The following is a 15,824-nucleotide window of genomic DNA, read 5'->3' on the forward strand; positions in this document are numbered from 1 at the left end:
GAACAAACAGAACATTAAAAGGTAAATTAGTATCAGTACATTTTAGAATTCAACTCATACATAATATGCACACGGTTGAAAACATATGATGACCCTAAAAACTACATTGTATTACAAAGGTTGAACTTAATTAACAGATGTTCCGTTATCAAATCTGGTTTATTTTAGGTTGCTTGACATGACATTGCTGTGCGGCTTTTACTTCGGAGTTTTCACCTCTTCGGACCTTGCTATTTAACTGTACATGAGAAGATAATAATAGCAATAGTAATACCAAACACTAATTATTCTAAAATGGTTTTTATTGGAAATCTTTTTCTATAGTGACTTCAAAAGAATATAAAAACTTTGTGGTTTGATAGCTTTTGTACTTAAAGATGGAATTTTGGATAATGCAACTTTCTTTGCTATAAATACCACGCCCCCACCACCTAATCTTCTTCACTCAAATACCAAAAACAAAAACACTCTCAAATGATCGAAGTTCTTAATCCTTCAGCGATCTAATCACAAGTCAAAAGAGGTAGTAGGCTAACAAACAAAGAACACTCCATCTCGAGTTTCAATTGGAAAATGAATTCTATCGATTTGAAATTTGAAAAGACCAACGCCATGTTCCGATTCCGAAGGTTTCAAAGTCTCACGAATCTATTTCGATTCATGGAGATGTTTGTTTTCTTTGTGTTAGCTTCAAAGTTATCTTGTCAACTTCCGTTCGCCATTAGAGTCTCCGTTGAGCATTTCAGGGGAGTTTCCTTCGCTTTTTTTAGCCCGAGGTTTGTTTTTGTGATTGGAAACGTGATTATCTTAATTCTATTATTCAAATCTAAAGTTACTGAAAATGGAGATCTCAACGGAAATATCGATGTTTACGATGAGTATGTTAAGAGATGCGAGAAGAACGTAGTAAACCCCGGTAACATTTTAACTGTAGCTACTACTGAAATTGTTCCGAGTGAAGAGAAGAAGATTTGCAGGAGTCAATCGGAGAAACTTATGATCGTGAATAGAAAGGACAATCAAACTCACCGGGAATTAAGACGCTCGGTGACGGAGAGAAACATGTCGAAGAAGATTGATCGTGGTGGCTGTGTGACTGTGGTAGAGGAGAAGAGTTGCGCAGCGGATGAATTGAGTGGCGAAGAGTTCCGGCGGACGGTGGAGGCATTTATTGCGAGGCAGCAACAATCGCTTCGTGATGAAGAGTTGACTCAGCTAGCATATATCGGTGCATAAAGTGACAGTTCTTTTTCTTCTTTAGAGAAAAACTAAATTTTAGTTTAAAAGAAAATAGAGAATATCTTGCTTGTTATCCTTTTACTGGTTAACTGAAATTGTATATTATGTTTATCTATTTATAAATCTTTTTATAAAGGAAGTCAGTTAAAATAAATTATATGTTAATTTGAAACTCTCAAACTTTTTGTTTTACTTAAATGATTATTTGATTAAGAATTTTGTATATATAAAAAGCATTTGGAATGTTTTTTATATATATACATAGGTTAATTTTCAAAAAAAAAAAAAAAAAAAAAAAAAAAAAAAAAAAAAAAAGTTAAATATGAAGGTCTAAATAATTGAGAACTTTGAATTTATAAGAAAATAAGAAAAATAATAAATTGTTAAAATTGAAATGTTTTTTAACATTTAAATTTAAATAAATTAACAAAATAAATTAATAAACTTTAAATTAAAATTTTTGAAATTAAAAGGTAAGCTTATTAATAAAATTGATATTCATTTATTACTATATTTATTGTAATTATTATACTAAAAAATATTATATGGAATTTAATAAAATAGGAAAACTCATAAATGACATTTGAAATATATATATATATATATATATATATATATATATATATATATATATATATATATATATATATATATATATATATATATATATATATATATCCCAAATTGACATTTGTCAAATTGAATAAGAGAATTGTGATATGACAAAAAAAAAGTTCTTTATTTATTAAGGAGGATATAAGATTAGGTTCATGTGAGACCATTATATTTTGTGAAACGGGAAGATGAATCCTAGTCATTCATTTTGTAGATAAAAGAAAACATTTTTAAAATGCAAAATAATTGAAAATATTTTTTTGAAATATTATTTTCATCATTTTTATCCAAAAATAAATAAAAAAAATTACTCTTATTTTTAAAATATCTATGAAATATTCTACTACAGTATTAGAATATTCGAATATTTTATATATCTGACAAATTTAATAGAATACTAGAATATTCTAACATTTTAAAAATCATAATAGAATATTGACAGTGTAATATTCTGTTAGAATATTTCATATATTTTTCAAAAAAAAAAAAAGGTAATTTTTATTTATTTTTTATTTTTTTAGGTAAATAAAATGACGAAAATAATAATGAAAAAATAATTTTCGGATTGTTCCTTTTATTTTACATTTTAAATTTATTTTTAGATTGCGTCTCACGATCTCACAAAATTAACATGGTCTCAAATGATCTTATATATGTGTGTACTCCGCACAAACTCGTACATATATTAGAGTACAAAGTATGAAGTCTTTTAGCTCACATATTAATTCTAGTTACATAAAATGACATGATGATACTAAAATCACTAACATTGAATTCATAATTGACCAGTAAGAAAGCATTTTTGAACAAAGCATTTTTGAACATCAACGTTTTAAACTTTAATGTAACTTTCTACAAATGATATTAAATATATTTTAAAATAATAAAAACTTACAAAAGTATAAAGAAATTGTTTTTACATATAGTCTATGTCGTTATTAGTTGATATTCTATATTTTGATTATGATTATTAGAGTATTCATGTCATTAAATATTATTGCAGATTGCAAATTCCATACCAGATTTTCTTTGGATGGTACATTTATATCCCATTGGCATGATCAAGACTCAAGAGTAAAGTATATTCTAAATATAGTAAAAATCATTACAAAGGAAAACAAAAGGTTCCCCACATGTGAAATATAGTAAGAACCAATTGTGAAACTCATTTATTACATGAATTAAATTTTTTTTAAAAAAAATTTAATATAAATATCAAAATATTTAAGAACTTTGAATTTATAAGAAAATAAGAAAAATAATGATTTTATTATAATGGAAATATTTTTTATCTTTTAAATTTATACAAATAATTTAAATAAAAAACAAAAAAAACTAATAAATTTTAATTTTATGAATTTTGAAATTAAAAGGTATGTTTCTTAATGAAATTAATATCCATTTATTACTACATTTATTGCAATTATTACATTAAAATATTATGTGGAACTTAATAAAATAAAAATAAAATAAAATAAAATAAAACTTATAAAATGACATATAAAAAATAAAATTAATTCAAAATAACCATAAAATAACATTTAACAAATTGAATGAGAATATGACATGTGTTAAAAAAAACTTTATTTATTAAAGAGGATATTCACATACTAAGGAAAACAAATTCACTATATACAGAACTTAAAATCTTCAAAAGTCTCCTTATGCCTTATTTTTGCCACCGATCTATCTTCAACAACCTTTATCATTCAAGACGTTTAATTCATAAAATGTTGCAAAAGTCACTTCATTTTGAATTTTGAATGTCAAACATCATATTATTCAAACCCAAAATTTCTCATCTTTTTGGCTTCCTTCTAGCAAACGAAAAAAATAATAAATACAGATATTCTGGAAAAGTAACCACCGAAGAATTTTGAATGGCACCAGAAATTGCTAATCAATTACAGATTACAACTTAAAATATAGTGGTTTAACTTCAAAATGTAGAAACTCAAAATTAACCTACCCAGTATTCAGGTGGGCACATTTTTGAAGTCATGCTCATACAGTCTGCACCAGTATCATGAACTACAAGCCAAGAACCCTGTAAAGATGAACTTTCTATATAACCATGATCATTAAATCAATAATCTGAAACGGATTATGAAAAATAAATATAATAATAAAAAGTAATGGTGGAAGAGAGTACAATGGTTGGAGCAGGAAGGACCCGATTAAATTGGCATTTTTGAAAACTTCTTGATATATCGACATCAAAAGTTTAAACCACAAAATCATGTGGTGGAAGCGAAACCAGCATTCATATAGATTATACTCAACTAGGTAAGTTATATATGTTTTTGTTAGTTAATATAGAAAGTATAACTTAATTACAGAAATTTACGCTTAATTACCTTATCGATTACTAACATTTTACAAATATCTCACATTTATTTTTTCCATCCGTTTTCCAAAGTGTGTCATACTCTCGTATATTTTTTTAAAAACAAATATTGAAGCAGCATTTTGTCAAGATGGAAACTCGATGTTGTTTTCTTTACTTAATGGAAGTTGTAATACTTATATGTGGTTGTTTTTATTAATTCTTACTTGATGAATGAACCACTTAATAGAGAAAATCAGGTAAAGAAAATTTTCCACGTCAAGTCCTAATTACTTCTTAAAAATTGCCAACAAAACTTTCTCTAGTGAAGTAAGTGAACATATATAAGTCATGAAAAAAAATCTTACGTGATATGCATCATAGAGGCTAGGACTGAAAAGCTCAGCCACGCTACCATCGATCACTATAAAGTTCTTTGTGCGGTATGTTATTACACGCTTGACACGATTAACAAGACAACAAGTATTCGCAATCAGCGACCTACCAGGTGTGATAATAAGATTAAGGTTTTGAGACAAAACCAGCTTCCGAACCTTAAGCAAATCAAACATAAACACAATTTTTCTGCTGAATTTTGAAGATTAACAATAACCCAATAGTGATTAATTCTATGCATATATAAATATAATTCTTACTGTGTCAAGGAGATTTTGTGGTGTAGGATGAGCGATACCAGTATAGTAATTATTGATCCCAAAATCACATCTAATATCTAAATAATTAATATTAAACCCTTGTGCTTGAATTTCGTCTATAAACTTCATCATACACTACTACAAACTGGCAAATAGATTACTCTTAATAGAATACAGTTGCATAAGAATTCGTATCATATTAGAGATAGAGTACTATTCACAAAAAACAAGTCGTACAAAATCAAATAGAATATTGTTTTCATAACCAATAGGACTCTATTTACATACAAAAAATAGAGTTATTTTAAAAATACACATATATAACACCACTAGACCTATTATAATAACCATTGTATCATTTTTTTTTTGACAATTAAAGATTTTTTTAAGAAGATCAAAATAGCTGGAATGCACCATTTTTTTCTCTCCCACCCGTGTTGATACGGATATTTGTTAGTTTTATAATCAATAACACCTTTATGAGTATACCGAGGGTTTATATGCCAAAGGTACTCATAAATTTTATTAAATCATAAATTTCTTTTCAATAGACATACAGAAAAATGAGTGTGACTTCCAGTTGCTCCACGATCAAAATTTTGACGAATACCCTACCAATTTTCGAAAAACTAGTACCCTATGATCCATTAGATCATGGTAGGAGCAATTTTAGGCTCGTATTTTTCACCGCTATATTCAATTTTAGGGTTTAAGGCTTGAGAATGCAGTTGACGAGGAGACCATAGATATCAAACAAAATTTTGTTAGAACATCGAAGAGCAAACCACTATGACGAAAGCAGAGAGCAGTCCAATTGTATTGTGAGAACATTTATCACACCCCAAAACCTGAACGGAGGAAACGTTCCGGGGCGGAGGACGTCATGTACAGTATCACAACAATGCATAATAGTAAACAAGCAACAACATCATCTATTGCATTAATAATATAATTTAATACAATTGTTTTGTAAAATTTATAAGACACCAAAAATATGAATCAAAATAAGAGACGAGTCTTGAACGTGCTCCATCTTCTCAAAACCTGGCATTGGTACCTGTCTACTGATGACCTGAGAATACAAGTTATTTTGAAAGCGTAGATCAGCATTAAAGTTGGTGAGTTCATCAGTATTTTAGTGTCATTGCTTGTATGATAGTGTTTGTAGTACATATTTGTAAATGTTTGTAAATGGTTGTATCTCCTAGAAAATCCTATATTTTCTACTAAAAGCAGCCTTCTACCAAGGCCCGAATGTTCTGTATGTTGTTTGTTTGTAAAAGGGTGTAATTTTCGCAAAAGATAGACTATCATTTGCCTGAAATATAGTTTACATTACCATTTATGTGAGAATATCACAATTTGAATGTAATGGGAAAATAATATTGATGTACTTGTAGTATTGTATGTAAGTAACTACCAATGTACTAACTACCTTAAACCAGTTTGTTAATTAAGTTAGAATGTGATATGATTGTAACCATACTTAATCAACTAGTGTAACACGACGCTCGAAGACGTCGAAATGGTATGACATTAGTCACCTGTAGACTTGCAGGTCCCACTATAGCTAGCAGCAAGGTGTAGGATAGTCAATCCCGTATAGATCTATACACCAACTCACGCTCTCCCTCCAAGAGACTCTGGTTGCAAAACGTGACACAAAAATTGATTTCCATGCCATGAAGTAGTGGCTCACATTAATGTTATAGTGTTCTAGTGTTTATATAGTATGTTCTAGTGTTTGTATGTTCTATGTGTACTTGTGTAGTGTATGTTCTCTTGGTTTCTCATCATAGTATGTTCTCTTGTATAGTGTAGTGTATTGTATGATCTCTTAGTTTCTCATCATAGTATGTTCTTTCTGTTTTCTCAAGATAGTATGTTTGTATCGACTCATGAATGAACTGACTCTTGTATGTTTCATTGTTCTAGTAATGGTAAGTAGTGACTTCCTAAACTATACCTATTATAGTTTACTAGTAAAGTTGTTTGTATGAATGAACGTGTTTGAACACCTTTGTTACCCAAAGGTATTGAATTGAATGTAGAACTTTAATATCTATATACATACACATAATATATAACCAAGATTCAAACAACCTTCGGACAAACAACCTATACCCTAAGTCCACAACCAAACAAGGAACAGGAAGTAAGGTGAGCTATCAGTCCTGAGTCCTTTCAATCCTACTTATATAACTATATTTATATAGACATGATTTTGAAAAAATATAAGTTTGAAAGAGTTTAATAAGGAGTTTTGCATATAAAAGGGTTTGTAAAACGATTTGAAGCAATTTGTTTGAAAGTATAGTTTGAAGTATAAGAAATCTGTCTGTTTGATAGTTATTAATCACCTGTGATTGATATAATAACTATAATGTTTCTACTTGTATTCCCCCCGATAAAAGCATTTAAAATCATTTAAAAGATAAGTTAAGGGGTATGAACTCACCTGCAGTGAGTGATAGGAATGAAAGATCGGTTTGTAGGATGCTAAGTGTCAAGTGAAGACTTGAGCACAACGGATCCTAATAAGCATATAATGACATATATATGTATATGATTAGTGTTTGAATAACTAATCATGCAAGTAAAGACACCCTAGGACATATAAAACACTTAGATTCAAGTGCTAGAAGTACCAAGGGTTGCATATGATGGGTGTATGGCCACACCTTGGAGTGTACGGCCAAAATGGTGTGTTTCATGGGTGTGTACGGCCAGAGTGTACGGCCCGAGTGGGTGTACGACTGCACACTCATGGTGAAACATGCACATGAGTCCTTTTAAGCATCTTGGAAGTGTGTCTTGACCAATACTTAGCCTTAATGGAAGTTTGATGCTATTTTAGGCCTTAAAAAGGGTGTGTACGACCACACAAGGAGTGTACGGCCGTACACCCTTGATATTCATGTAAAAATGGTCAAAAGTGTATTCCAAGGTTCTATCATGCATCCCTAAGTGTTCTTGATCAAGTGCTAGCATAAAACATGAGTTTTGAGGCCATTATGCACTAAGTAAAGGGGTGCATGGCCACATGGGGTGTGTACGGCCGTACACTCCTTAATGATCATGGTTTTGACAAATTCTAAGGAGTAAAGCTAGTAAGTAACAAGCATGAGGAGTGGTACTTACAATATAGAAGCCTTTAGGGGTGTTTGAGGTCCAAAAACTTAGTAGGTGTTCTTGGTGTTCTTGAAGAACACTTGAAGATCTAAACAAAATGAGTAATTTCATGGATGAAATGATAGATCCTTACTAGATAGTGTAATGAATCATCAAATCAAAGGAAGAAACACTTACAACTTGAAGATCTAGACGAGAAATTGGATGATACTTGAGAGAGAAGTCGATTTCTTGGCTTAGAAGTGTGAAAAGAGGTAAATGAAGGCTAAGTCTCTCATTTATACATGAGAGTGTACGGTTAGGATGGGTGTACGGCCGTACACCCATGTGTGCGGCCGCACACACCTCATGAAGGGGTGTTTGGCTCATTTAAAAGGTGTTGAACTCAAATACACTCATCCCTAGCCTCATACCTTGGTTATACTAGGTTTAGAACACTCAATTTGACTCTAAACAATGCTAGAAGATAGCAAAAACGAGTCTGGCCTTGATTGATTTGAATAAGTGTACTAGATAGAAATTTTGGGTTGTCACAACATTTCACAGGTAATTCTTCTAATTGTCTTTTTCCCCTATTTCATGAACGAAACCCAAGATACAAGCACAAATTAGTGTAATAGTATCAAACTTTTTCAAGTTCTTTTCTTTCCTAGTTTCTGTACACATAACAATTTGTAACTCCTCACTTTCAAGTAGAGCTTTAGTATTTTTTTTTTTACAGGAAATATAACTGATAATTGGTATTCTGGTTCAACCCGAAAGACTTCAAAGAAGGATTAGAATGTGTTATTTTTTATCAGGGCTCGATAAAGGAGAAAAAACTCGAATTCTACCAAAATGTAGCCATGGATTTCGTGTTGAATGTACTGATATGTGGTTTCTTTCACATTTGACTTATCCGATTTGCAGAAACCATGTTTCTGATAAGATTGAAATTTCAGTCGATCATTTGCTTGAAATTCGTCACACACAAGAAGAATCAACAGAAAATGCGGATTCATAAACTTTCCCAACAAATATCTTGTTTTGGGGAGATGAAACTGAAGTTAGCACGTTGACTTCTCAATTTGAAGAAGCTAACAATCATCATCAAACACCTATTTCAACTTTTGAACCATCTTCTTCTTCACCATAATACACATTAACAATAACTTCCATAATATGTATATCTGAAATTATGTTACCTGGTTTTGTAGGCATACAATGGATAACCACAATGAAAAAAAAAAGTGTGACACTGATATGTGGAAACCCAAAAAACAAAGTGGATTTGGAAATTAAACTTGACGAGCTAGGCCAAAATATTGGAGCGCCCCAATCTCAGTTTAGCAATTATTGTGGAGTCATGGTAAGGACGAGGATTTTTATCCTCATATTTCGTTGGGATGAAGTTCCTAAGGCTAAAATCGATGAATTGTGGTTAAACATTAAGGTATTTGTGTGAGCCTATTAATTGTACTTTCATTTAATTCATTCATTCATTCATATATATATATATATATATATATATATATATATATATAATATTTATTGTACTTTATTGTAAAAACAAGAAAAACATTGGAATATAGAAGATGATAGGCACAAAAAGCAGGTACTAAAAATTTGCAATCAGTCATGGAAGGCTTACAAGAGAAGGCTTGTTAAAGAATACCTAAAGAAGGGTAGAAATCTAGTACCTAAATATACATACCTAGACGAGCCTACATGAAACACTTTTGTTCAACTTAAAACATCATCGGGCTTCCATGTTTAGCTCACTTTACCCCTCTTTATATGATAATAGTATATTGCAATGTTTCTAATTCTGCTACTTACTTCTTTCAAGGAAATAAGCAGCAAATCTACAGAGACTACAAAGTTGAACAAATATCCACCTCAGATAGTCCCACGTGGGTATCATGGTATGAAACCTCAATGGGAAAAAGAGATGGAGTTTGGTGAATCAATGGAATTTCATAATATAAGAAGTGAACGTGCAAGGAATTTTATCCTTGCTAGGTTAAAACGTGATCCTATAGGGATATACTCGTTACCTTCTGATCTCTACTCATTGACATCTGAATTGGTAATTTAAATATTCATTATGTAATGTTATTTTAAAACTATTTTGGATTTAATTACCATTGTAATTTTATTTGGACTAAAAGATTGAAAAAGATACCCAATTATCTCATGGAGATTGGTGAGCTGATGTGCTTACAGAGGTGTTAGGACCCGAGCACCTAGGTCGTACGAGGGTTGTTAGGCATAATGTTGGCTTGAGACAATCCATGCCTAGGGTTGATAAGAAAAAAGGAAGAGCCATGATAAATATAACTTGGAAGATATTAAGGATCAGATGAAGATCGAGGTTGAGGCTATAATGGAGGCCAAAATGGAGCCAAGATAAAAGAGATGAATACTCAGGTAGAAGAGATGAAAACATATATGCAACTGTTTCGCTCAAAGAATGAAGGCATACACATTACCAGCCCGGTGTTCAAGAAAAATAGTTTCGTCTCGACAGTATCATATGAGTTGGATGGGATAAAGGTAATCATGTGTTTTTTTTCTTATATACAAGATATTTGATCATATATTAACATATACATTATATTTTTGCAAACTCCTACTACTTGTGAGTTAGTGATACCATATGGCGTGAAGAACCAGAAATGTGCAAAAGGGATGGTCTTTCCATATGGGAATGGACAAATATATTCAGTTCCTTTAAATGCAAATCATTTGAGGGTATCAATAGACAAGATCTATAATCAATATGATTATATCCCTCCTTCTGTCTCGATCGAAGAAGCGAGTAAGTTGTATGAGGTGCTTCATGGTATTGTTCAATGGTCAAGGAATGCAATTAAGATCATTTAGGTACATAGAATTATCATTAGTTTTGTTTAGTATTAGAGTAATAAATAGTTGTGCATACATCTACATCTAACTTGTTAACAATCCTCACAGTTTAAGCCAAATGTTGAACAAGATAAAAGATGTTTCTCTCTACAGGTAGTTGTTGACCCGATAATTTCTCTAACCTTATTATTATTATTATTATTATTATTATTATTATTATTATTATTATTATTATTATTATATATATATATATATAAGCTCTTAAGAAAATGAATAGTGAACTTGTCATTTTTTTGGCAGAATTGGTCCTTGTATTATTGTTGGGCTTCAAAGTCAGGAATAGTAAATTTGAATGTTTTTTGGCAACTTTGATCTTCATTCTTTACCCATTTTGACACTTTTGGTCCTTGCAATCAATATTTTTACACTTTTTAGGAAGATTTTAATATTTATATTTTGGCCACAAAACTTTAACGGTTTGACAACTTTGATCCCTTTTCTAAAAAGTTGCTAATTCCTACCCAATTTAATTCTTTAGCCATTTTGACACTTCTGGTCCTTGAAATCAAAACTTTTACATTTTTTTCATAAAAACATGAAAAAAACGGCCCAGGGCAAAGCCCGGGCTTTTCATCATTGCACTTTCTACGTCTATCATATTTATCGATTCGGAAACAACATTGAAAGCTTCTGGCCCCCGCGTAGAGGGGGTAACCTTTCTAGTTAGTTATTATATGTATATGTTAAATTGTACCAATATATCATAATCAAACAAATTTTTAATGTTCATACATAAACAAAGCAACCTCGCATAACCAAGAGTGTGCCAATAATCTCGACGGGTGTTATGAAGAAGACCAAGCCAGCAAAGGAAAGTTTGATACCACATACTTCTAATAAGAAAGTCGAACTAGAAAAAATTCCCCTAGTCATGAAAAGAATGTATAGACGTTTGATGAATTGTGAAGCTCGTGATGATGCGATTTATGTTGAAGCCAAACCCAGGATCCTTGGAGCTTAGAAAATTGAAACTTACTTTTACCCCGAGGAGATTTTACGTCTGTTGAATAAACAATGGCTTGATATTAGTGTTATAACTTGGTTTTAAATGTAAGTAAAAACTACAATGTTTAAATTATTTTCGTTTATAGTATTTACATTTTTAATGTATATTTTCTGGTTTGTAGCATGTTACATGCAATGCCTGAAACACGTGATGGGAATAAAGTGAACAAATATGCTTTCATTTCCCCGAGTGAGATTCAGGCAACGATATACGAGTCAAATGGTGAGGGTGTTGTAAGTTACATTGTTGATGCAATGTGCTTCCATAAAGACAAACAACTTTTTTTGCACCCTATTGGCAAGGGTATTGAATCTTACTGATCTAATTTTTATTGACTTTATTTCTTTATTGTGTATACTAAAATGTATTAACATTACTAGATTGCATTGGATGCAGCTAGTAATCTGCCCTAACCAAGGCATAGGGTATATCTTGGAGTCCCAATAAAATCCGGATGAGACGCCCGTGGAGAACTACATAGTCGTGAAATATGTCGAAGAGTAAGAAATCTTTTTTTATTTCCGACCGTTATTTCTTTCTATGGCTTTTTTAATTTTTTTTTCTAATCTTCATTTTAGGGCTGTTGTAAGGCTTAAGGAAGATATTGACACAACACATCCAATGAATTGGATACTTGTCAAGGTAAAATTACTTCATGGGGTAACCTGCTTCTTGTTAATTTTTTTTAATAAAAACTAATACCTAGAACACATAACTTGTTCCATCATCAGATCAAAACCCTAGGTTCAAAGTAAAAGTTCACTAATCCTTTATTGTTCATATTTGTAGTGCAACCAACAACCATCACGACTTCATGTCATTTAGAAAACATTTCAACTCCGCGAATGTTCTACCAGATTTGGAGTGGGCCTATTGAAAAAATCTCGGATATGATTATTTTCATGTTTTTGTTATTGTAGTACAAAGATACATGGCAAGGTATGCACGAAATATAAAAAGAGATGTAAAGAGGGGTTCTTTTTACCTCTGGATTATTAACTTCATATATAGGTAATCAACTATACACAATTAGTTACTCTCTTTTGATTGTATATACACCCTAATTAACTCCATAATGTCCGTATTTAGAATTAGAATATACCATATCCTTAGAGTCAAATTTACTGATTGAAATATACACTTTTTTACCTTTCTTTTTGGTTCGCCCTAGCTCCTTAAAACAATAATTACCTGTTGTGCATGAATATGAGAGACCGTTGGTTACACATATATAACCTTAAATAACCTTAATCCTTTTCCTTATACATATAATAATGGTGTCATATCTCATATGCATGAGTTAGCAATTTACTTTCATTGATTTGTCTATTATGGTATTCTATACTTCAATATAATTAAATATCTTCAAGTTACTGTATTGTACTTTCAAAAATCTCCCAAACTATAGCAATATCATCAAAATACCAAGGAATTTTCACTATTATAGTTGGGTGGACCTTTCAAATGATAATATCCAAATCTTGAAATGCGTTAAAATGCTGTAAAATCTTTGAAGTTGTTATTGACTTTAACATCATGTCCGATAAATGAACTCAATCCCTCCAAAGCCGCCTCATAAACCTCAACGTTTCTAGTTATCTGAGGCTTACTGCAAAGAAAAAATGGCATCTCAGGCTTACTGTAACTAAAAAAAGCATTCCTTTAACACGCTTCATGGCTTCGTGAACCTTAACACCCTCACAGTACAGATACCCATCGTCTTTCTTGGTAAAAGAATGCTGAAATTTCTCGGTTTCTAAAGGCTTTTGCGAATTAATTGCTCTGATAGTGAATGCTTTGGAATTGGAATTGAAAGAGATTTGGGTTCTGGGTGTGATCTGCTTTGAAGAATACGTTCGGGTTTTAGGCAGAAGGGAGTCGTTGAAATTGTGTATATACCGGTATATAAGAAAGAATCTTTATCACTTAGAGATATACATGGAATTGATAATATTTTTTCAACTAATATGAGATATTCCCGATTTTTAGGCATAGGTTTTTTTTCTTTTTTTATTGGAAGCGTGATTATGTTGAAAGTTAATCTAGACTAAGGTTATTATGGTAATTATGTTAGAATTCTTGAAAATATGGCAGTTATAATTAGTTGGTAGGTAAAGTTTGTTAATTGGTAGCTATGGCAGTTATCTCAACTGCCAAATATTGAACGGGTACAATAGTTCATCAAGAATTGCAATGTTTCATGTTCTGTCTCCATAAATATGTGTATGTTAAGAAATCGTTTTGCACACACACCTTTAGGGCATCCACACTGCATTGAACTCTATAGAGTTCAATGGAGTGTCACGTCATCATTCACTATTCCATACAACTTTTTTTATTTTTATCCCACAATGCGAACATATTAAAAAATATTTATTTAAAGATTTAAAGACTTTCATTTTTCCCATTGAAGAGTTCAATGACCATTGAACTCCAAATTCATTGAATGCCAAGGTGGCATTTCACAATGGTGGAGTTGTATTCATTGAATGACAAGTAGGCATAACACCTCATTCAACTCTTCCATTAAACTTCCCATTGTGGATGCTCTTATTGTAGAAAATTTCGGCAATTTTTTTATGTTTCTTAACTCCAACAGATTATAGTAACTATGTTATTCAGATCTAGAGCTGTTGAAAATGGAAATGGCTACGGATCAAAGTCGACATATACTATGAGTATGTTAAGAGAATGCAAGAACATTGTAGTAAACACTAGTAGTATTTCGGTGGTGGTGGATGTGTCTGTGCCGTTAGTAGAAGTGGTGGTGGTGGGGTGGTGACGGTGGTTGCAATGGTGGTGATGACGATGGCAACGATTATTTTATCAAACAAAATAGATGCAAACTCTAGGTGAAAATAAACATTTACAAATTAAAATAAGGTGTTTGAGTTAAAAAAGTCAAAGATGAAAAAACATACCCAATACTCAGGTGGGCGCAACTTGAGGTTGTAAGTTGAAGCCATGATCATGCAGTATGATATGATATTAGGCCTTTGCTTCAATGGATTCGGTTCACGAAGCAGAAATTAGGTCTTTGTTTCAATATTTTCTTTGAGGGAATAATACAACTGCACAAGACACACAATTGGTAAGATAAAACTTTTTTATTCACAAAGTCACATTCCAAAACCAAAACATACCTCACACCACAATAACCCACAATGCATAGCATAACTAATTTGAATGACAACACCAGATTAAAATTTGAAATACATGCCTTGATTGTGAGGTCTCGAGAGAGAGGCCATGAGGATTTATTAAAAAAGTATTTTTTTTCAAATAGATTCAAAAAAAAATCACATAATAAAACATTAATATGCATTTTGTCTTGAAGGTTTTTTATCTATAAAATTGCTAGCATTTATATAGGGCTCCTCCTAGCATTGTGGAACTTTTATTTAAATAATGTTTCCTTTATTCATTTGTGTTACATTTGCGGGATTTAATGAGGTCCTGTAACACATGTTTTGTAGTTGATAATACAATGAGAATGTATCACTGTTGTAAGAAAAGTTGGTTGTGATCTTTGTTAGTATGTTAAAAGACTAATTTGTTTATGAGGGTATTTGAATCATTTTTACAAATGATGTGATATTGCAATAATTGCCTTGTGAATTATGTTAGTAAATGTTGTTATGATCCTTGAAATTTAGTGTGGATTTTTATATATTGTGTTATTGGCTATCGGGAGTAAAAATGGAAAAATGGGTTAATAAGTAAGGTGCTAGGATTGGAAGAGGGAGAACATGACGATAACAGTTAGTTATTAACGAGAAAGTGATGTCGCGTCAGATTTTTTTTTGGGAACGGCAAGCAAGAAGCTAGCAAAAGAGTACAAAGTACAAGCATTAAAAGGAGACATGTACCAATCAAACCAACAAATAGACTTAAACAAAGACCTAATCCAATTGAAAGCAACTAATTGAATATCATTTGTCGT

General features: G+C 31.4%; 1 protein-coding gene across 1 annotated transcript; it reads left to right on the plus strand.

Moving 5' to 3' along the window:
* Positions 1-253: 253 nt before the first annotated feature.
* On the plus strand, positions 254-1,396 carry LOC145063554 (uncharacterized). Its single transcript, XM_079011149.1, has one exon. It carries the CDS (start codon positions 574-576, stop codon positions 1,234-1,236), a length of 663 nt encoding a protein of 220 aa, XP_078867275.1. The 5' UTR covers positions 254-573; the 3' UTR covers positions 1,237-1,396.
* The last annotated feature ends 14,428 nt before the right edge of the window (positions 1,397-15,824 follow it).

Source organism: Lactuca serriola, chromosome 7 (genome assembly GCF_051521515.1).
Source record: "Lactuca serriola cultivar US96UC23 chromosome 7, Lser_US96UC23_V15, whole genome shotgun sequence".
Taxonomy (NCBI): domain Eukaryota; kingdom Viridiplantae; phylum Streptophyta; class Magnoliopsida; order Asterales; family Asteraceae; genus Lactuca; species Lactuca serriola.